The sequence below is a fragment of the Neolamprologus brichardi genome, chromosome 5 (assembly GCF_056152115.1).
Source record: "Neolamprologus brichardi isolate AB-2024 chromosome 5, ASM5615211v1, whole genome shotgun sequence".
Taxonomy (NCBI): Eukaryota; Metazoa; Chordata; class Actinopteri; order Cichliformes; family Cichlidae; genus Neolamprologus; species Neolamprologus brichardi.
The window spans coordinates 11,721,537-11,742,432 of NC_142108.1; the positions used below are offsets into that span (position 1 = coordinate 11,721,537).

At 40.7% G+C, this 20,896-nt stretch overlaps 4 protein-coding genes and 1 non-coding gene across 5 annotated transcripts; 3 read left to right on the top strand and 2 right to left on the bottom strand.

Annotated features, from left to right (window-relative positions):
- Window positions 1-2,526: 2,526 nt before the first annotated feature.
- On the bottom strand, window positions 2,527-7,072 carry LOC102776452 (uncharacterized). Its single transcript, XM_006784436.3, has 2 exons — window positions 6,839-7,072; window positions 2,527-5,525 (listed from the first exon to the last, which is right to left on the bottom strand). The coding sequence occupies exons 1-2, from the start codon at window positions 7,017-7,019 to the stop codon at window positions 4,606-4,608; spliced, it is 1,101 nt and encodes a 366-aa protein (XP_006784499.1). The 5' UTR covers window positions 7,020-7,072; the 3' UTR covers window positions 2,527-4,605.
- A 1,821-nt stretch (window positions 7,073-8,893) lies between these two features.
- Window positions 8,894-14,181, top strand: gnl3 (G protein nucleolar 3). Its single transcript, XM_006784435.3, has 15 exons — window positions 8,894-9,022; window positions 9,220-9,278; window positions 9,433-9,573; window positions 9,747-9,866; window positions 9,945-10,025; window positions 10,106-10,241; window positions 10,349-10,452; window positions 11,193-11,343; window positions 11,453-11,540; window positions 11,725-11,902; window positions 12,009-12,151; window positions 12,374-12,510; window positions 13,197-13,345; window positions 13,574-13,640; window positions 13,732-14,181. Exons 1-15 carry the CDS (start codon window positions 9,010-9,012, stop codon window positions 13,830-13,832), a joined length of 1,668 nt encoding a protein of 555 aa, XP_006784498.2. The 5' UTR covers window positions 8,894-9,009; the 3' UTR covers window positions 13,833-14,181.
- Window positions 10,965-11,097, top strand: LOC118453763 (small nucleolar RNA SNORA47). The gene has a single exon (XR_004843446.1). It is a non-coding gene; the product is annotated as a small nucleolar RNA SNORA47 (small nucleolar RNA).
- Window positions 14,182-14,840: 659 nt separating the features above from the next.
- On the bottom strand, window positions 14,841-19,104 carry glt8d1 (glycosyltransferase 8 domain containing 1). Its single transcript, XM_006784433.3, has 9 exons — window positions 18,764-19,104; window positions 18,535-18,633; window positions 18,193-18,397; window positions 17,980-18,097; window positions 17,814-17,898; window positions 17,597-17,709; window positions 17,334-17,500; window positions 17,037-17,149; window positions 14,841-15,882 (listed from the first exon to the last, which is right to left on the bottom strand). The coding sequence occupies exons 1-9, from the start codon at window positions 18,777-18,779 to the stop codon at window positions 15,698-15,700; spliced, it is 1,101 nt and encodes a 366-aa protein (XP_006784496.2). The 5' UTR covers window positions 18,780-19,104; the 3' UTR covers window positions 14,841-15,697.
- Window positions 19,105-19,385: 281 nt separating this feature from the next.
- Window positions 19,386-20,857, top strand: spcs1 (signal peptidase complex subunit 1). The gene is made up of 4 exons (XM_006784432.3): window positions 19,386-19,542; window positions 20,139-20,198; window positions 20,289-20,375; window positions 20,558-20,857. The coding sequence occupies exons 1-4, from the start codon at window positions 19,507-19,509 to the stop codon at window positions 20,681-20,683; spliced, it is 309 nt and encodes a 102-aa protein (XP_006784495.2). The 5' UTR covers window positions 19,386-19,506; the 3' UTR covers window positions 20,684-20,857.
- Window positions 20,858-20,896: the final 39 nt, after the last annotated feature.

Here is a 20,896-nt window from a genome sequence, read left to right on the forward strand (position 1 = left end):
GCTGCAGCAGCACCAGCTGTGGAGAAGTGAGGAAGAGACAAGGAAGATGTGATAAGTAAATAGATGGAGGGACATATTTAGGAAGGAAGAGAATCTGAAGCAAAGTGAATAGCTACTTTGACCATGAGCCACTGCTAATAGCTCAAGTGTAGCTTTTAATTATTGTCACATGGTGCAGTGCAACTAAGAAATAACCCTACAAACAACTGTACCAAGCAACCCGATTAAGACCTGCTTCAATATCTATATTTAAACCAAATGAAATGAAATATAAACATAATATGTGTATGCATCAGAGATATTTATGGTGGGATTATGGTGGGCCTCAAAAATGCAAGGGATGATTTTTTTTTTTGTCACAGTCCAGTTAAGTGATACTTGTGCGTAAGCGCTTGGCAAAGAAAAGCAGGGAAAAGAGCCATCACTGCTGCTGATTGCATGAGAGGAGTTGAGTTTATTTACACAGGCAATCATTTGACACTTTTGGCTGATTGCACAAGAGTTGAGATTTGATTGACTGTGATTAGCTAATATAATTATTCAGCAAGAGAGAAAATGGGTTTTCATTCCAAACTGACCCTCTTTAGTACCTCAGTATTATCACAGAAATTTGATATGAGCAAATAAAATGCAATTTATCAGCTAGACCCGCCTCAGACTCCTGGCGTTGCATCACTCAACATCTTCCTGCTTCGTGCAATAACTGCTTCCTCTTTGCACTTTGACGAGATGTGACATCTCACTGCAGATCACAGAGTGGGCTGCAAACTTGATTGGCTCCAGAAGGGCTGCTTGATGCTCAAGTCACTCTCAGTATTCACGGCTGCTGATTCACATGACTGATATGCAAACAAGGATGTTAGAACTTTGATAAATATCACAAAACTGAGTGAATACTCCTGTCTGTCTGAAAAGTTATGAAAGTGCCTTTGATAGCATCTTGTTTCAGTTCCAGATGATTTGCCGGACTGCTGCTAGAACTTTCTGTGATTGCTTCGTTCCACTAATTGTTGCAGAAAAAGACTGCATGCACCCAAAAACATATAGACAGAAGTTTGGATAAGGTCCATTGATAATAATGACTTGATTTCAATATATGAAAGTTCAGTATAGCACTTCAATGTTTCAACACCAAAAAAGCTGTTGTTTATTTGATTAGATTTACATTCATATTTCACACTCTTGCAGTCAGACTAATGACCGACAATCACATGGAGAGGACTCCACCAGGTGTTGTGAATCTGTTACTACAATATAAAATAGCATGACTGCATTATTATTAAGAGACGAGTAACACATTGTGACAGCCTGTTTAAAAGTTCTTGATTGTACATGCTGCTTCTTTGTTTTTATATGCCTATAAAGTGCATTATTGTAACTAAAAAAATGACACATTTCACTGATTGTGGTGTAGTAGAAAGGCACAGCATACTCCATTCTTTCTCCAGATAAGCCATGACATTGATGCTAAACTAAGAGACACAGGTCAGTGTCCCTAAGTGTATGTATTGTGTAATAAATATAAAATAGTCAAACCTAACTACAACTTAGTATATATTGTTTTTGGGCAGTGGATTTCTCCAAATTAGCCATCTTTGCAGGGACAGAAATTTGTTATTGATATACTGCAAACTAATCTGTGCTGCTAATATACACTGTAAAGCTGACAGCTAACAGTTCTTGATCTTACTCTGACTCAACAACTAGCAAAGGTTTGTCATTCTAAGAAACTTCCCCAGCTTTTCCAAAACTGTATAAAATGTCTAAATTACCTCAATAATTCTTTAGAGGGAAGGGATAACACACACGCACACACACACACACACACACACACACAGAGAGAGAGAGAGAGAGAAAGAGAGAGAGACACACACAGAAAAACACAATCTATCTGTTTACCAGGAGCCTGTTCACTGGATCATGACTACAACGAAAAACTCCATTACTCTGATGTACTTCCAGTTTAATTTTGTTGTGAAGGATCTGCAAAGATCTGTTACAAGCCAATAGTTTATGCACTGCTTTTGAGCAGAGAGGTGTTATTTAGAAATGTTTTTCAATGTTTACTTCGAAGGCCAAGGAACTTGAATGCTAAAGATGTGACAATGAATTTGAATTAATTTTCTGAAGCAGCTGAAACTCAGTAGGAGTTTAATTACATTCAAGACTTGATTTCGCGGTACTGAGTAGCACACATTTAATCAGCATTCTTAAATACAGCCATGGCACAAATAACCTTCATTTGTCCAAAGTCTGAGGCGCTTTCATAGTTTAGTAGTTATACATTTGCCTCCCATATGAAGGGGCTGTGCTCAAATCCTGGGTAGTATTATTTAGAATTTACATTTTATTATTAACTTCACTGGAACACTGCAATTCGTCAAACAAGAAAATTCAAGCTGCCAGACGTTCTGTCTAAATGTGCAAACATTAGTGTCTTGTACCTTTGGATGCTTGATGTGACTGGCTATGAAAATAATCTCTCTTAGAATACTTTGGCAACATATATGAGACAACAGCAACAAATACTCAATTGCTAGTTTATTAAAAAATAACATTTAATACATATTGATACAACACTGTACAGTATAATGTGTGCGCAGGGGAACAAAGATGTCCCAGAGAAGACTGTGAGTTGGGCTGCTGGTAAGTTGAGAAGATGTGCTGGAGTTTCGTTTTTTTTTTTTTTCTTTTTCATGCTGCATTCATCACATGTAGAGGGACAAATGATGCGAGACAAGGCCTCCTTAGCGACTGAGCTCTGACACACTCTGGGAAGACCACTCTTTCGTTAGGGTTCATCTTTTTGCACGATATGTGGATACAAGTTTCTTTTTTTGTATTTACTTCAGCTACAAGCAGAGACAAAATTCAATTTATCATAACTGTTTAATGCTTCTCAACTGCCCCCAGTTATGAATGCAGCATTAATCCTGAGAGGAGAAACTGATGGATCTGCTGTGAAGGGATCAATCACTGTGAAGAGGAAGGACTTTAATCCATGAAAAACCAATCATAACTCTTGAGTGGAGGGAGGCCACTCCAAAAACATTTAAATGATCACTACTGTGAATCAAAAATCCCTGAAAAACCACACAGTTTCTGCTAATACTGCCTGGCCCTGTCATAGTGTCAATTCCTGCATCATCCAGGACTAATGCAATAGTGCATGTCGTTAAAACAAACCAAAAAAGACATCACAAAATTCCTAAATGTAAAATGGGTCAGAAACAGCGGATTTTATACAGAATCTCACAAAATAGTGGTGCACTCTTCTGACAGATGTATCCTCCTTTTAATCAACATCATGAAACAAGAGTAACTTTCAGACATGCGCACAGTATCCTAATGCACTTTTTCTGTAGAAGTCAAACCTCACTAAAGTCAGACCTCATAATGTGCCACTTTGTGCACAAGTCTAAAATACATCCAGTCACATTACTGGATAGATAAAAACACAAGAATACCAAAGTGCATGCCTCTTGTGCTCTTTGACAAGTGTTCAGCTCAGCAGACATTCCTTTATGATGCCTTTTAGCTGCGTAATACAGAACAGGTAAGGACCTGTCTGAGCCTGTGTGAGAGGGTCAGGGGACGCTTCTTTCAGCAGCACCTTCATTGCAACACACAGAGAGACTCTTCTCCTGACAACAATGACAGAGAGAAATAACCCTAAAGTGTGCACATTGTTTGCACACACAGGAAAAACTGTGTTTGGACGACTCTCCATCTCTGCAGTGGAAGCAGTAAGTTATGTGAGCACAAAAGTTTGTGTTAAAATGACATGTGCCGTAAGTTTAACAGGCTGATAAGGCAAGCATGTCTGAACAGGGCTCATGTAAGATAGCAGCATGTAAGTATTTAATGTAACAGCACCTAATTTTTTTAAAAAAAAAAGAAAGTTAAGTTAGACAATAAGAAAATTGTTGGAGATAAATGTTAGATCAGACTCTTCCTTTTATATCAGCCACATCTCCAGTTTACAGGGCTTTTTGGCAACACTAAAATCTTTCTTTTAAAAAAATGCTACATTTAAAAATAAAAGTATTTTTTTTAAAACGGCAGTGTTTTAGCCATGTAATACACAGGTTTTATTTACCAAACCATCACTATTAGCTCTGTTTGTTAGCTAATAAAATTAAGATGATTTTATGCATACATTGCTCTTTAGTTTAAGTCATAAAGTGAGAGATTTTAAAACTAATGTGTGACTTGGAAGTGACCGGCTGCTCATAAGCTGTGACTGTGATTCTTGCAGATCTTGATGTGTCTCAGCTTCAAGATGTGGGTGGAAGACTTCTTCATGCTATTTATTTGACTAAAGAAAGGCTAGATATTACAGAAAGTCTAGCTAATAACGCAAATGGTGTCAAATATTTAACACTCAGTGACAAGTACAAAAAATGTGTTAAACAAACTAAACTGGCTAATATAAATTCTACTGATGGACTGAGGATTATTCCTAAGTTCTCCAGGATTTGCAGAATTCTTCGATCCTGAAATATTGGAAGAAACAACCCATCGTCCTAATGGCAGCAATTTGAGCTTTTTATAGAAAAGTTTCTTCAAGATTCACACAACAGATTGTATAGCAACACAGTTGCATCATTGCCCTGAGAAATATGTTCCCTCACGGCTATGGGTCTGAAGATGCCTTTTGATTTTGTCAGAGCGGCTGAAGCACTTGCCACACACAGGACAACTGTATGGCTTTTCTCCCGTGTGGATCCTCATGTGCACCTTCAAGTGAGCCATCTGTGTGAAGCCCTTTCCGCAAATCTGACAGCGGAACGGTTTTTCTCCCGTGTGGCTACGCTGGTGTTCTTGAAGTCTGCCTGAGGAGCTGCAGCATTTTCCGCATACTCCACAGCGGTAAGGTTTTTCCCGAGTGTGCACTTGTACATGCACGTGTAAGTGGCCAATGTGACTAAACGCCTCACCGCAAACTTTGCAACAGAAAGAAGACATGTGGCCTTGTAGGGGGGATTTCTGATGGGGACAGTCTACGGCGCTGGCTCCCTGGTTCCGCATGTGAGAAGCCTGTCCTCTGTTCGCTCCGTTTCCAGCACCCTTAGCACCAACCATCTGTCCGCCATTCTCCACCCCAATAATGTCAATGTTGTTCTCGTTTGAGCAGTTTGGATTGACCGGTGCAAGAGGCTGGGCGCCGTTGTTGGACGAAGTCGAGCCTCTGTGGCCAGCTCCGCTCTCTGCCTTCACATGCCTCGGGGGACCTCGAGATCCAGGATCCCTTTCCCTGTTTTCCACACCCTGATTCTGCGGGACGTTGGATGTGTGTGGGCCATCCTGGGGATATTCATTTCCAACACGAGGAGGAGAGAACATATTCTCCGGTGTGCTGCAAGAACCATGTCCCCGAAGTTGATCATCCGCTTGGTTGGCCCGCATATCTCTTTTGTCCTTGATCTGAATAGGAATGCGTTCTTCGTGCCCCATGCTGGGACTCCACTCGCGTCGCGGATGCTCACCATCCTCCTCGTCCAACAACGCCATGGACGGACGATCTGAAAAGACAATGGAAGGAAGCTGGTCAGACGAAACCACAACTTATTTCAATGCATTTTCCCCTGAAAACTAAAGCAAACCAGGCCTTTGTGGTGATTGCCCAACCCCACACCTACTTTTGAAACCTGAATTACAAAAGAGTGTGCCTGTAAATTACTTTGGGTCAACCTCTTTTGTTTTAAATTATTCTATATAGATAAAGTTAGGCCACATTTAGCCACTTCAATCTTAACTGCACGGATCCGGTGAAAGTCCCACTTTCTGTCAGTGCAAAAAATTGAAAAAAATATTCCCTGAGATATCTTCATATAAAAAAGGTGAAATTTCAACCTTATGTCTGTTTCTCTTCAACATAAAGTAATGCTGCTGTAGTAAATGAAAGAAATCTCTCAGCATGACTCTTAAATTGTAAGAGATGCATATGTAATATTACAGAAAGGTTTCAAGTAGCTTGTTGCCCCAACTATATTATAAAACAGAAGTTTAATTGTTAATTTATTTTTTTTTTTAATTGGTTGGTTGGTTAATTGGTTTGGGAAGTTTTATTGTAGACAAAGCTATAAAACCTTCAAAAACAGATGCAGGAAAAAGTCAGACATTTATGCTGTCCTTCACATTTTCCAAAGCCATTCATTAGGCCAAACTGGAGTCTTTGCCTGGTCCATTCTGGCACCCCAGGCCTTATGTTTAACACCCCTGACTTTAAAGTGATGTATTAAAAGAAATTACAGAGGATTTAACAGGAATTTGGTACTTTAGATTAATGTGTCACGCAAACAACAGTATCTATATTTTTAATAATTAAATGGCATCTCTGCCAGCACTTTGGAACCCGAGTGAATTATGGGTGTTTGTGAATGAGGGGTTTAAGACCGGGGTAAACAAACACTGCTGACACATCACTTGTGTGGTGGTTTGTTTGTTTTTCCTTCTCCAGCATGTCTGACTGTCAGATAATGTATGCGTCTGCAAAACAAATTCGTCAGTATACACACAAGGATCCAGATACAGCTCAGTGCTAGCCCGGGTATAGGCACTAGGCTAGTAGACTAGCAGGCTGGCTAACGAACAAAGGTTGCTATCGCGCTAGCCCCTACACAACAACAGCACCAGCAGCTAACATCAACTAGCTTGTCAGCGACCAAACTGGACTTGCTTGGAAGCGGGTCGAAATTATTCTGCTGCTGCTGCTCTTCATCATTGACGTTTCTGTTTCAGTTCCTCTGCCTACCAGTCCCCGCTTCCCCGCATACACTCGGCTAATAGTGCAGAAGAAGAAGCCACTGCACCGTTAGCTTAGAGGGGAGCTAACCTGGCCATATTTCAATCCCAGCGTCTCGCAGCCTGCGTCTCAGATGGTCGTTCTCCCGCTCCCTGATCGCTATCTCCTCCTGGTACTCCAAAATCGTGTCCTCGACAGATTTGTAAATCTCCTGCGCAGCAAGCATGAGACGCTCAGTCAAAAAGACGTTTAAAAATTGCAGTTTGGTCATTTTTGTTTTGGGCTGCACGGAGCTCCTGCCACCATCTAAAACGGACCAAAAAAAAAAAAAGATGCTCGACCCCGTCACGTGACCCCCAACTACTTTCTTCTGTCTTCTTACCCCCAGGGATGTTATTCTAATGATTTTTGTTTTTCGCTATTTTTCCTGTGCTTTGACCAGCAGTTTTGGGGTTGTTTCTCTCATTGTTGTTTCAGTCTTATTGTGCAGAATGTTTTCAATTTATTTTATTTGTTTCAAATTCATTGGGGTTTTTTTTTTATGTAATTCCAACACGTATCAGTTTCTGGTGATTTAAAATTTGCACTCAGGAGCCAGCAAGAATGAGAACACACAAAAATAAGGAATACAAATAATGCTGTGTTATTTATTTATTTATACAAAATGTCACGTGTACATAAGATTTGTTGCAAGAGTTGTTGAAGCTAGGGTGATCAGTGAGCATTTGAGATTGTTGATGGAGAAGCACAGAGTAAGTCATAAGGAGCTGCACTGTGCCTTTGTGGATGTAAAGAGAGAATATGATAGGGTGCCAAGAGAGGAACTGTGACACTGCAGGAGAAAGTTAGGAGTGGCAGAGAAGTATGTGAGGGTGGTGCAGGAAATGTATGAGGACACAGCGGTGAGATGTGGGGTAGGAGTGAAAGATGGGTTCAAGGTGGAGGTGGGATTGGGTCTGAGCACCTTTTTGTTTGCAGTGGTGATGGACAGGTTGACAGATGAGGTCAGACAGGAGTGTCTGTGGACTGTGATGTTTGCAGATAACACTGTCTATCTATCTGGAGGTATGCTCTGGAGAGAAAAGGAATGAGCAAGACAGGGTAGAAATGTGTGAAAGAGAAGGATGATGGGTATAGGGAAGCTGATAAGAGCAAAGGTAGTGAAAGTGGGTGAGTTTGGATACCTGGAGTCAACCATCCAAAACTTTGGACAGTGCACAAGAGAGGTGAAGAAGAAAATTTAAGCAGGGTGGAGTAACTGGAGACAAATGTCAGGAGAGATTTGTGACAGAAGCATAACAGCAGGAGTGAAAAGGAAGGTTTATAAGATGCTAGTTAGACCTGGTATGATATACGGCTGGAATACGGTGTCACTGACCAAAAGAGAGGAGGCCGATGTGTAGTTGGCAGAACTGAAGATGTTAGGATTTTCTTTGGGAGTGACCTGGATGAATGAGATTAGAAATAAGTACAACAGAGGGAAATCTGAGGTTGAACGCTTAGGAGACAACGTTAGAGAACAAGAATCCTGAAAACTCAGTGACTGGATTAAACACACACACACACACGCACACACACACACACACACACACACACACCTTCATACACCAAGCTGCTTTTTGCACAATGCTCAGTCTTTTGAACAACCCACTGTCATTGTTGCACTTTTCTATTGCACTGTTGTGTCTGCACTGTCTTGTGTCTGTATTGTTCTGTTCTGTCTGGTGTTTCACTGTGTTTAGTTTGGGGGGATTTTTGTTATTTTTGCACAATCACACTTTATGTAGTCCTGTGTTGATTGTCTGTTATATGTTATATGTAGCACCATGGTCTTGGAGGAACATTGTCTCACTACACCGCTGCACGTGGTTGAAATGACAGTAAGCCACTTGACTTGACTTGAAGACTGAGATATTTGAGTACGTGTAGAGGGGGGAAGGTGGATACACTGGACACAAGATGTTGAATATGCAGCTGCCACAGAGGAGGAAAAAAGGAAGCCCACAGAGGAGATTCATGGACGTAGTGAAGAAGGACACGGTTGGAGCTACAGAGGATGAGGCTGAGGCAGATGATCCGCAGTGGCGACCCCTAAAGGAAGCAGCCGAAAGAAGAACACGATTGTAACTAAATCCTCCTGACCAGCAGGTGGCGAAATTCCAACCACACGCTGAAAGAACCGGAAGTGACATGACATCAAACTTCTCCGTCTCCCACGTGTGAGAGCATTTCAGTCACATTGGTAGGTCTGCGGCACCATCATGAAACGACCAAGTAAGTAAATAACGCTGTTATAGTAATACTTAATTATAAATAAAGTAGAATAATTATACAGAGCTTTACTGGTCTGTTAATCACGCGGTTAACGAGCTAGCGGCTGTCATCGGTGGCCGGTAAACCTGTTCAGTCTGCTTTAGCTCGGCTTCCAGCTAACAACCACTAACTGTTTTATTCTTTTCTGTCGTCTTCAGAGTTAAAGAAGGCAAGCAAGCGGCTCTCATGTGCCAAACGTTATAAAATACAGAAGAAGGTAAGCGCCTTAACTTTGACACTAACTTCTAGCAGGACGTTTGAGTAAATTTTTCCTACAGGAGGCCCATGTGGATCAGACTCTACTTTAAAAAAAAACAACGGATTTTTGTGTCCCCATGTAACTGAGTTACCCAGTCTTGTCGTGTATTTAGGTCCGGGAGCACAACAGAAAGCTAAGGAAAGAGGCAAAGAAGAAAGGAGTGAGCAAACGAGTGAAGAAGGATATCGGAGTGCCCAACAGTGCTCCTTTCAAAGAGGAGATCCTCAGAGAGGCAGAACAGAGGAGGCTACAGGTTAGCAGTCAAATGGCTTTTCTTGCGCACATCATCACGGGAGCATGTTGAAGGTTAATGCACAGTCCTGATCTAACTATGAAAAAGTCTGTGCTTTGATCATCATGACATTCATGTGCAGTATGTCTCGTGTTGGTAAAGTGTAAGAGTCTTTCAATGAATCTGTCTCATAGATTGAGGAAGAAAAAGAAAAGAGGAAGCAAGCTAAAAAGGAGCAGCGAGCTGAGAAGAGGAAAAAGGAGAAGGAGGCTGCGAGTAAAGAAGCAGAACCCACGGCGAAGAAGGCTCGCAAGGTAAAAAGGCCATCGCTAAGATCTTATGTGTATTCAACTTTTAAGCTCTTCTCTGCTGACCTTGTCTTGTTTAAATAGGACGACAGTGGAACTCAGTCAGAGAAAAAGCCTGCCCCAGACAGGAGCTCAAAACACTTCCTTTGTGCTGAATTAAGCAAGGTAAAGCTACCTGCTCCCAGGTGTGGTCTTACCATGGAGAATAATAGCTCTTAACACTCAAAGGATCTCCTCTGTTTCAGGTAATCGATGCATCCGATGTAGTAATAGAAGTCCTCGACGCTCGTGATCCACTGGGGTGCAGGTGTCCACAGCTCGAAGAGGCTGTGCTGCAGAGAGGAGGAACCAAGAAATTACTTTTGGTTTTAAACAAAATAGGTAAATTGACTTGGGATCCTGCCCCATGTTTCACGTACAGTTTAAACCCTGACGAGTTTGCGTGAATTTCATTGGATTAAACTGGTTTTTGGCTTTGTTTGTTGCAGACCTGGTGCCAAAAGAGACCGTGGAAAGGTGGATCCAGTGTTTGCAGCAGGAGTTTCCTGTTGTGGCATTTAAAGCATCGACACAGCTGCGGGATGGAGTTGTGGTAGGTGGTGCATTTTACTCTCCACACTTTAAAAACATAATCTGAAGACTTTGCCATTCAGATTTTGCCACAGCAGCCGGTAGTTCCGTAAGTTTGATTTATTTAGTTAGTTATTTTTATGCTGGATGCGTGGCACAACCCCAAGTAGATTTGTGTCTCCGCCTGTGATTGAAAGAGTCAATTCAACTGTGAGATTTTGCAAAAATGATTTTCTTGCCATCACCCAACATCAGAACTAAAAAGCGAAAGGGAGACTGATCACATCTCATGTTTGGTCAAATACTGAACTGGTGACAGCTCCAACTTTCTGCTTTGAGGCAGGCAGAAGAGGTGACGTTCTCCTCATCCACCGTCTGTTTAGATCACAGATGCAGTTTATTCATTTTCACAAGTTGTCTGTCATAGCGGGCTGAAATAATGAGCGTGTTTTAAAACTGTTATTCAACAGTGGCTAGTGTGAGTTCTGTGGTTACTAAGAAATGTTAGAAATTAGTTTTTTTTTTTTAATGATGTGGAGGACTGAGAAGGTTGGACAGCTTCTTCTGTGCTGTTATAACTGGTTATAGCCTCCAAGAGTAGTAAACAAACCACATGATTAATTCAGCCTGTTCTACGCAGAGCTGAGATGTGTTTGTGGATCATTTTCTCTATGCATGCAGACACGAGGTATTCATTTTTACAAAAGAGCAATCCTCAGCCACTTTAACTGTTCATGATATCTCTGTTTCGCTCTTCATCAGAAAGCCAAAAAGCGCAGGATAGTGGCCTCTAATGAAGTGCTGGACAGATCCAGAGGAGCAGCCTGCTTTGGAAACTGTTGTCTTGCAGAGCTGCTCATAAGCTACGCTGATAAAACGCAGATTGAAGGTTCACTCCGAGTCGGCGTAGTCGGTAAGTTTTTCTTTTTCTTTTTTTCGCCATCAATGTCCTTGATGGATGCTGCATTCACTGTCTGTTGTTCAGGGTACTGAATCTTTTGCACACTTCCTTTTACCTTTAGGTTTTCCTAATGTTGGGAAGAGCAGCATCATCAACAGTATAAAGGGGTCCCTAGCATGCAATGTTGGCATCAAGAGAGGCACCACCAAGTAAGTGGCAATTTTTAAAAATCCAGTCTCTAAGTAGGACTCTTCTATATCACTGCTTGCAATTGTTCTGTTTAGTTTGCTTTAAAAGTTGTAATTTGAGTGAATATTGGTGGTGAATACATTTCTCTGACCCTCTCACTTGTTTTGCATCATCATTTTTTTTTTCCTCTCTACAATTCACCAGAATGATGCAAGAGGTGCACATCGCAAAGAATGTGAAGCTAATAGACAGCCCAGGAGTTGTGGCATCGCCATCCAACCCTCCGGCCTCGATGGCTCTGAGGAGCCTGCAGGTGGAGGAAGGCGGTGAGAGTGTGCTGGAGGCTGTCAGGAATCTGCTTAAGCAGTGTGATAAGACCCAGGTACGAAGAGTTTCTCTCACAGGAAGTGTTAACCATTACAAATTCGGCCGCTGCTGTAAATTACACTGTTTTAATAAATTAAGGTTATTTGTTCTGATTGTTCCAGATCATGCTTCAGTATAACATCCCAGACTTCAGAAATTCTCTGGAGTTTCTGACCCTTTTCGCCAAAAAGCGTGGTTATTTGCAGAAGGGCGGCGTTCCCAACACAGAGCAGGCGGCCACCACGTTTCTTGCAGATTGGACAGGGTGAGTGTGCACACTTTTATACTGTCTTGGGACGGTGTGCTGCTGCAGTGCATGACTGGAAATGAGGACAAAATGCAGTTCTGGAGTTCATCATGAAGACTTCTAATCCAACTCTGATCCAGATACTGTGCTGTACTGAGCTGTTAATATGCTGCTTGGCAAACTGCTTAGTGCTTTTGAATTAAAAAAAAATCCTGCTTCTCTGGCTTGATGTCTCCTCAGAGCCAAACTGAGCTACCACTGTAAGGCACCAGAAAACCACAGCCTTCCTGCCTACCTGTCTGATGCCGTGGTCACTGAGATGCAGAATGGCTGGAATCTAAACAAAATAAAAACGGGAAACAAGGAAACTCTGAAAGGTATTAATGTGAAATTTTGTGAAGGTTTTTTTTGGGGGGGTGGGGTGGGGGGTGGGGGTGTCATTGTGTAACGTAAGGCAAACACAGTACACTATTACAGAGGTAAACGGTTCCCGGCCACTTTATTAGATACACCTGGTTAGTTACTGGGTTAGATCCCCTGTTGCCTTCAGAAGTGCCTTAATTACTTGTGGCATAGATTCAGTGAAGTGCTGGAAATATTCCTCTGGTTTTGGTCGATACTGAAATCCCAAAAGATTTCAGAAGAAGCAGGTTTCAGATGATTTTTGAGCCTTGTGACATGGTGCGTTATACTGCTGGAAAAGGATGGACATTGTCAGCAACATTAAACATGATAAATAATAAGCAAATGATGCTCAAATGGTTTTAAGAGGTCCAAAATGTGAAATGGACCAATCCATCTGACACAACTATCATGCACATTTAGAGTCATAAAATCACCTTTCTTTCCCATCTGATGCTTGTTTTGAAATTCAGGGATTGGTTGATAGAAGTCTAGAAATAAAAGTTGAGTGCAGGAAGTAGTTAAGGTTAATATTAATGTTCTATTCGTGTGAGGTGTAAAGATTTGCAGTTTGGCCTTTTGAGGCCTCAAGTGGGCTTTTCAGCTCAGCACTTGTGAATGTATTACAGTGTATTCATTTTGAAAACATTTCCTTTTGCAGCTGTTAGATTTCCAAACCAGGCCAGCAGTATAGGCTTCACCTCTAAAGGGCCGACTTCAGGTTTGCTGAGTGTCGCCGACATCCCTGAAGGAAAGCCTGGAGCTGCAGCCACAGAAGAAGAAGCAGAGCAGAACGAAGAAAGCAGCGAGGTAATTACTGATGGGAAACCTGTCAGACAATAGAGCTGCTTAAAATGTTAATGATGGTCCACTCTTCTGGAAATGAGGACAAAAATGCAAGTCTTGAATTGTTCATGAAGACTTCTAATCCAACTCTGATCCTGATGACTGGAACCCTTTTTTTTCTCTTAATAAAACACTCTGTGTATTTTTGAGCTTGTTGAGTTTAAATAACTGAAACATCCGCTCTTCTTACAGACTGAAACCACGGAGGACTCGAATAAAATGGAGAAAGCTGAGAAAGCACAGAAAAAGACAATCAAAAGTAAATGTTTTGAAAAAGATTGCTTTCATTTCTTACTAGAATATGGTCCCATCAAGGCAGCTGCTTAACATCTCCTGCTTTCTCGTTGCAGAAAAAAAAGGAAACGTGCGTTTTCAGTCTGTCCCCATTGACATCAGCCTCTCAACAGCTATCACAGACGACGCCTATGACTTCAACACTGATTTTAAATGATTTAACCTTCACGGTGAGCGGGTGCCTGCAGCCTGGTGGACATTCAGACTTTGGATTCATCAGAATGCATGAAAATGATGATATACAGTCACTTGGGTGCCTTCACTTGTCCTGCTAATGGACTGATTTCAGAGTACAGCTGGGTTGAACCCAGCGTACTGTGGGATTAATCCGAAAGTTTTCAACTGATAAATCAGTCGGTTTGTTTTTCTTGGAATAACCACTGACCAAGAGATGGACTTTATTGCATAGCATGCATCTGTATATATCTGATTCTTTACAAGATCTTTGTAATATCTTGTATTGCAGTGTAAATAGACATCGTACTACCAAGGCAATAAACCTGAAAAGAAACAATCTGTTGCTTCCTGCTGTGTGGGTTTTTTTTTTTTTTTTTTTAGATCAACACATTTCAATATGAAAAACCTCTTTAATTCAGTTTTATTTATATATATCTCTACAGAGCCTACAGTAATACCAGAGAAAACCTGAACAGACAACACCCTATGAGCAAACATTTGGTGACGAAAGAAACTTTTCTAAACTCCCTTTTAACAGGATGAACCCTCCTCCAGAACCAGGTTCAGGGAGGGACATCCATCTGCCACAACCCACTGGGAAACATTTTAGCCTAATTTTAAAGGTATTAACTACAGTGTCTTTGTTTTGTTATTGTCCATCCCTATTAGGAAAATGAGAGCCAGCACATGTAGAGGTGACCAAAGATACCAGTATCTTCACTGTACACAACATAAAAGCAATGGTATGATTACAAAAGACTGGACTTTCCAAATATTTATCAACTTTCTGCAGATCCCTCAGACATATGTTTGAAAAGTGTAGCAATTTCTGATTCATAAATGGTGACTGCTATTTTTGGGAAATCAAATCAAATTCTGGATTTAAGCTTGATATTTGGCACACTGTCACAAAAGGTACCAAATTCTGAAGAAGATGCAATTGTAAAACATTTAGCAGATAGTGGACAAATAAAAAGAATCACAAGAGTTTAATAAACATGTAACCTTTATTTGATATACAAAAAAAGACATTTACACCAGTAAGGGGACTTTAAACAGGTAGTAGGAAAATGCTGATAATGAAGCACTAAAGTAGGAGATGTTTGTGCAAAGCTGTTCTGTTCCTGCAGAGGTGCAGTGAGCTTAGTGGTTTGTGTAAAAAAACAAAACAACACCAATGGTTTTTTTTTTGTTAAATATGAAAGTGGGACAGGTAGTGTTTATTATGGTAAAGTAACATGCACCATTAGTTTGACTGCAGTTAACCTGTAGAGGTTAAATTAATAATTAAATATAATCAAATTAGTTTTCCACAGGAAGTACTGCACTGAGGTACCGACATGAGGAATTTGCATGGCTAATGATTATAATTCAAACTAAGCTGATCAGAGAGAAGCAGGAATGAGCTGTGGCTGTGACTCACTCTAACGACAGCTCAGATAACTGAGTCATTTAATATCCACATTAAGTAAATAAATCCTTATTTAGCTGCTAAACACACCTACTTAAAAGCCATTTACTTTGACAAGGATGGTTTATGTTCTACCAGAAGGTCTTGGCAGACTAGCTCTGTGGCTTACAGCTGAGTGGGAGTAAAACAGTATTTTAAATGGTCTACTTTTAGTTTAACAAAATATTTCTAAAAAAATGCAATTCGAAGCTATCAACAATATACTCTGGATATAGAAAAAAAATGTCTGTTCATTGGAAGATGAGAATAGGCAGGTCCACATTCAGAGGACGATGGAACTCAAACACATGACATTTGCATAGTTCCTGAGATATGAAGGAGTTTTCCTGCTGCTACGAACCCGATCTGAAGGTTCAAGGAGCCCATTTTTCAGTCTAGCTGTCCCCCGTGTGTCTTCGCACAGGGTGAAATTTTCCTGTGGGGTCGGGAATGAACCACTTGTCCCACACATCAGTAAAGGAGGATCCTCGCCCCCAGGGCTTATAGTGTCCGTTCCAATGCAGGAGTTTGGCAGCTTTCACAAACTGGGAAGAATAGCGGCTTCCAGCACCTGTTACGCCTGAAAAATGAACAGAATTGTTTCTTTTATTTAGCATATTTAACACTGAAAGCACAAAATATAATCCATTATTGTATGAAGAGAAACATTTTTTCTCCAAAACAGGACCATCCTGTATGATCATCAAACATGTGATCTGAATACTTTTATCCTTCACAGAGTTTTTGCACAATTAAAAGTCACTTAATGACATCAAAAGGTTGCTGTAGGACTAGTCTGACACTGACAATTTGCCTCTTTGCAGAGACATTTGACCACACTGGCATGTATTAGTTAAAAGTGAAGACAAGGCTAGGAGGTGGCTGTTTTAAGTCAGTTACAGCAAAATACTCAGACTAATGAACAGCCTGCCATATATCTATCTGGATTGTTTTGGTGTGATTTCCACCATTTTAAATATATCAGATGTAGAAATCTCTGCTTTTTTCTTGAACATAATGGAAGTGTCTTATTATGTGGTGGTCAACATGGAAAAACAAAACTAAATTCGTGCTTTCTTCTGAAGAGCGAAACAGTTGATGGGTGAAGTCAGATAAAAGAGTAAAAGAATAGTTCTTACATTTAAGTCATTACGGCACCCTAAGCTCCACAAGGTGCCATTTAGATCCATTATATTCTAAAGAAGGCAGAGAAATCTACAACTTGGCACCATGAAAAAAATTACCTATTTAAATGATTTACCCCCAAGTAATTTACATAGTATTCATCTGGCCTTGCAGACCACATAAATAATTAGATTCTGAGGCTAAATGTGTCTTTAAAAGCTTGTCAAGCAGCCTGTGTCTTGTGGATGTATCTGATATCTCCACGTTGGACTTGTTCTTGAATCAGCAGCATTAACGTTGGTCAAAGTTCAACGCTGCAAGTGAACAAGAACACTGTTGTGATGTCATAGTTTTATGACATGGAAAAAATAAACCTGCTGATGTTCACTCAGGAAAAAAAATTTTTTAAAAAAGGTTTGGAGTTAGATTTGAGGGTTAGAACGTGAACGTGGTTAAGGTTAGGGTAACGAGCTATAGTTATGGTTATGGCGTTAAGGTTTTGTTTGTGGTGTTTCCACTTCACAAACTATGACATCAAAACAATGTGATTGTTGGAAAATCCATTTTTGGTTTGTTCATTTTTAAAATTAGAAATCAACCAGAACTTACCAAGGTGTCTCACGTGCCACATGGGGTCAATGCTAGAGTGGCGTTTGTAAAAAACAATGAGGAGTGGAGGAGTGGTAACGCTTTCTGCGAGGGTTTTAGCGTATAGATCCTCCCTGAGAAAAGGAAAACATCACGGCTTTAAAACAAACAAAGAGATTCACTGGATTAAATTTCGAGGTACATGTACAATGACAATAAAGGCCTATTCTATTCTAAATTCATGTTTTGTAACTAACAGTAGGATTTTTTTCCTTTGTTTAAAGTCCCTTCATTATTGCGCCAGTCTGAGTCACTTACTGTGTGTTGAGCTCCATCCAGTGCTCCAGCTGCTGGCTGATGTTTTGGTTCTTCCATTCAGTCAGGTTGGCAATGAAGACCCCGGGATTGAAAGAGCAAGTGGTGGCTCTCATCCCCAGCTTCTTAATAGCTTCTTTCTTGAAATCCAAGAAGCCAATGTAATTATTCTGTTAACAGAGATTTGTCATCTAATTAAGCATCACAGTGTATGATATTCTTAACTTTTTGTTTTACTCTGAAAAGCTCTTGTGGGTCATGCCCACCTGATTTCCCGCACCACGAACAATGCCTTTGGCAGATGCCGAGTCACAGTCATCAGAGAAGGCTGCGGCATGTCCCGGTTTGAGGTTGGTTTCATAGAGCTCCTGAATGTCACCTGAGAGACAACAAAAAAGAATTTACTGATCTTAACAAAAAAAAAAAAAAAAAAAAAGGGCCTCATTTCATAACCAAATCTCTTCATTTCTGGAGACTTCTCACCTTGTACGATGACATCATCATCCAAATAGATAGCTTTCTCTGCTTCGGGAATGTAAGCAGGAAGATAAAACCTGGCAAAAGTCAGCTGAAAAAAATACAGTTAAAACAAGTTTTAGCTAGTGGGGAAGGCATGCAAACAACATGTGTATGCCTGCAGTTGTCTTACTGGTTTTGCAGCCTCCGGGGTATGAGGATCCTTAGATATCTTCCCATTAAGTAACTCAGGCTTAAAAATTACTATCTTATATTTGACACTGTTTAGTCTAGTGTTACTCAGCCATGCTCTGTAAAATAAAGAAAAGGACAGGTCAAATATGACCAAGTTCACAAACTCCCGCCTTTCCGCACCTAACGAGAGAGACGTGCTGAAATATCTTACTTTAAGTGAGTGACGGTTTCATTCAAGGTCACAATGGTGAAGACAACATTGGCTTTGCTGTTCCTGTACACACTGTTCATGGCAGCAACAACAGCACCAAGTCTGTCCTCAGCAGCGGTGATGAGAACAGGAATCTCCTCACCCGTCCTTGCCGAATTCAAGTCTGGAGACAGTTCAGACTCAAAGGGAAGAATCACCCCTTCATCTGCACATAAAGGCACATTTAAAAATGCATTACACCAACTTTTTGTATGGCTTTACTTAAATTCACCTAACTGCTCCACGCAAGAGTGTGTGCCCCACACTACAGTGAAGACTCGAACACAGAGATAATGACCATACCTGGCTTTTCTGTGTGCAAAAAGTCACTGAGATTGAGGAGATTTCGCTGGACTATGATGAGGAAGGCAACAGCCAGCAGCACAAGAATGATCACGTTAACTGAAAGACACAGTAAGTATATAGTCCTCTCATTATTATTATTATTACTCTGCAAATTTTCTATTTCTGCTTTTCACACACTCTGCAGAACTAGTTACAGCCAAGGTGCAAATGATTCAAACTGACCTACCTCTCCTCAATCCCATAGTAATGATCTCATCCGTCCCTCCAGCACGTGAAAGGAAAAGAAAACAAACCAAATAATAAAAAGGTTAAAACATAAACATCAGAGGTGGCTTGAGCGCAGGATCATCTGGCAGTTAATGAGGACTGCTGCTGTACCGCTGCGTGGCAGAAACCTCATAAACACGAGAAACCACCCGCAAACTAGCGGACATTAGCGTCGGCTTTTAGTACGTTCAAACAAACAAACAAACAAAAGTCTTGCAATTTTTGCCGAGTTTTAAGAAGAATTCACTTTGAAGCCAAACTGCCAACTCAACATCAACAAATTCACCCCATCCACACGCCCTCGCGTAGTAAGAGGTGTCTCTGATGTGCCTGACTGAAAAACTACATCTTGTCGCGTTTTACTAACACAAACGTGTCATAAGCTACGATATATATATATATATATATATATATATATATATATATATATAAAACGAGTAAAATAATGGAGCCACATATTTTGACTGGCACTTGTGTGGCCAATCATATATTCCCACAAACACTAAACTCAAATTTGACTGTACCACGTACGGCTTCGTCCAATCCGTATGCGTTGTAGATCTTTGCGCTTGCGCGGTTTCCTCCGCTATAATTGGGTCCTTTTCGTTTACAGACGTATCCTTTTGAAACCGGAAATTCAGTTCCTTCGATTTGTTCTCGCTATTTCTTTCAAGCTTATGGTAGCTTATTTCATTTGGAAACATGCTGCCTATATTCAAGTCTATCCCCACGCATATGGTAAGCGGTAATTGGGTTATTTGATCAGAAACTGCACGGTCAGGCTCGCACGGACTTTCGTGCATGCTGTGCTATTGAGCTAAAGTTAACCTGTCTAACGGTAGCTGGCCGATGTGTCTGTGGCTACTCAGGTAACAGCTGTTATATGATTTATCCCCTAAACCTAAAATCGTGAAGAAGATCATTCTTCCTAATTAAGAAGATTTAAAAGATAGATTTACCATAGGACTCAGCAGCTATTAGTTGGTTATTGATATTGCAAATGCATTGTCTTACCTAAAGAAGCTTGATGTGTGTGCTCGGACCCATAAGACAAATTCATTACTACACTGCAACCTTCAGTCAGGAATTGAAGGGTCTTGGTGTTATATTCATCTGCACACTTTACACTGAAAAAAGCTGTTTTAATGACGGCATTGGTACTTGTTTCTGTTATTGCTTGTGTTGTGTTGTGTGTGTGTGTGTGTGTGTGTGTGTGGGGGGGGGGTTAAGTAGCATAGGAGGGCTTAAGCAATCATGGTGTACATCCTTTTCACGTATAATAATAAGACATTCATTGACACACACCCCTCCCTCCCCAAACAACTGTTTTCCAGGATTATAAAGGTCAGAAGCTGGCAGAACAGATTTTCCAGGGAATAATACTCATCTCAGCGGTAAGGAACCAAAATTTCACACATTTTTTTTTTTTTTTTTTTTAATTTTACTTGAAGTTAAATTTTAAGATATTTGTGTAATTGTTGCAGGGGATTGGATTTGTGTACGGTCTGATCATTGAACAGTTCGGGTGGACAGTGTACATTGTCTTGGCTGGTTTTGCTGTCTCCTGTGTGGTAAGTTTGCCATGATAGATACATTGTGCACCTATGATGTTTCTGTCCTTGCTCTCCTTTCAGCCTGAGAGGAAAACATGGCAGAATTAGACACATTGTTGTTTTCGCTTGTTTTTTCACACCTGTCCAGCCCTTTAACAACATCCATCATAACTTAATTTTGGGTTTGTTCTTTGCTTTAGTTGACCTTGCCTCCATGGCCTATGTACAGAAAGAATCCTCTGTCCTGGCAGCCGGCTTTACCAGAGAGCACTGCAGAGCCCAGCCAAAAACCTCAGGAAAGCACCAAAAAGAAGAAACACAAATAACTCGCAGGCACCCCGTATCTGCCTGTTAATACATCTTTTTATATTGGATGTTGTACTGAAGTCTTGCAATTCACATTTGAACCATTTAGTAAGAAACCTTTGTTACAGTGTTACCCAGCAATGAAACTTGTGTTTCACATAATAAACACCTGATACAGTCCATGTTTTTTTAAATTATGTTTATGTTTGGGAATGCTGAGAATGCACATGCAG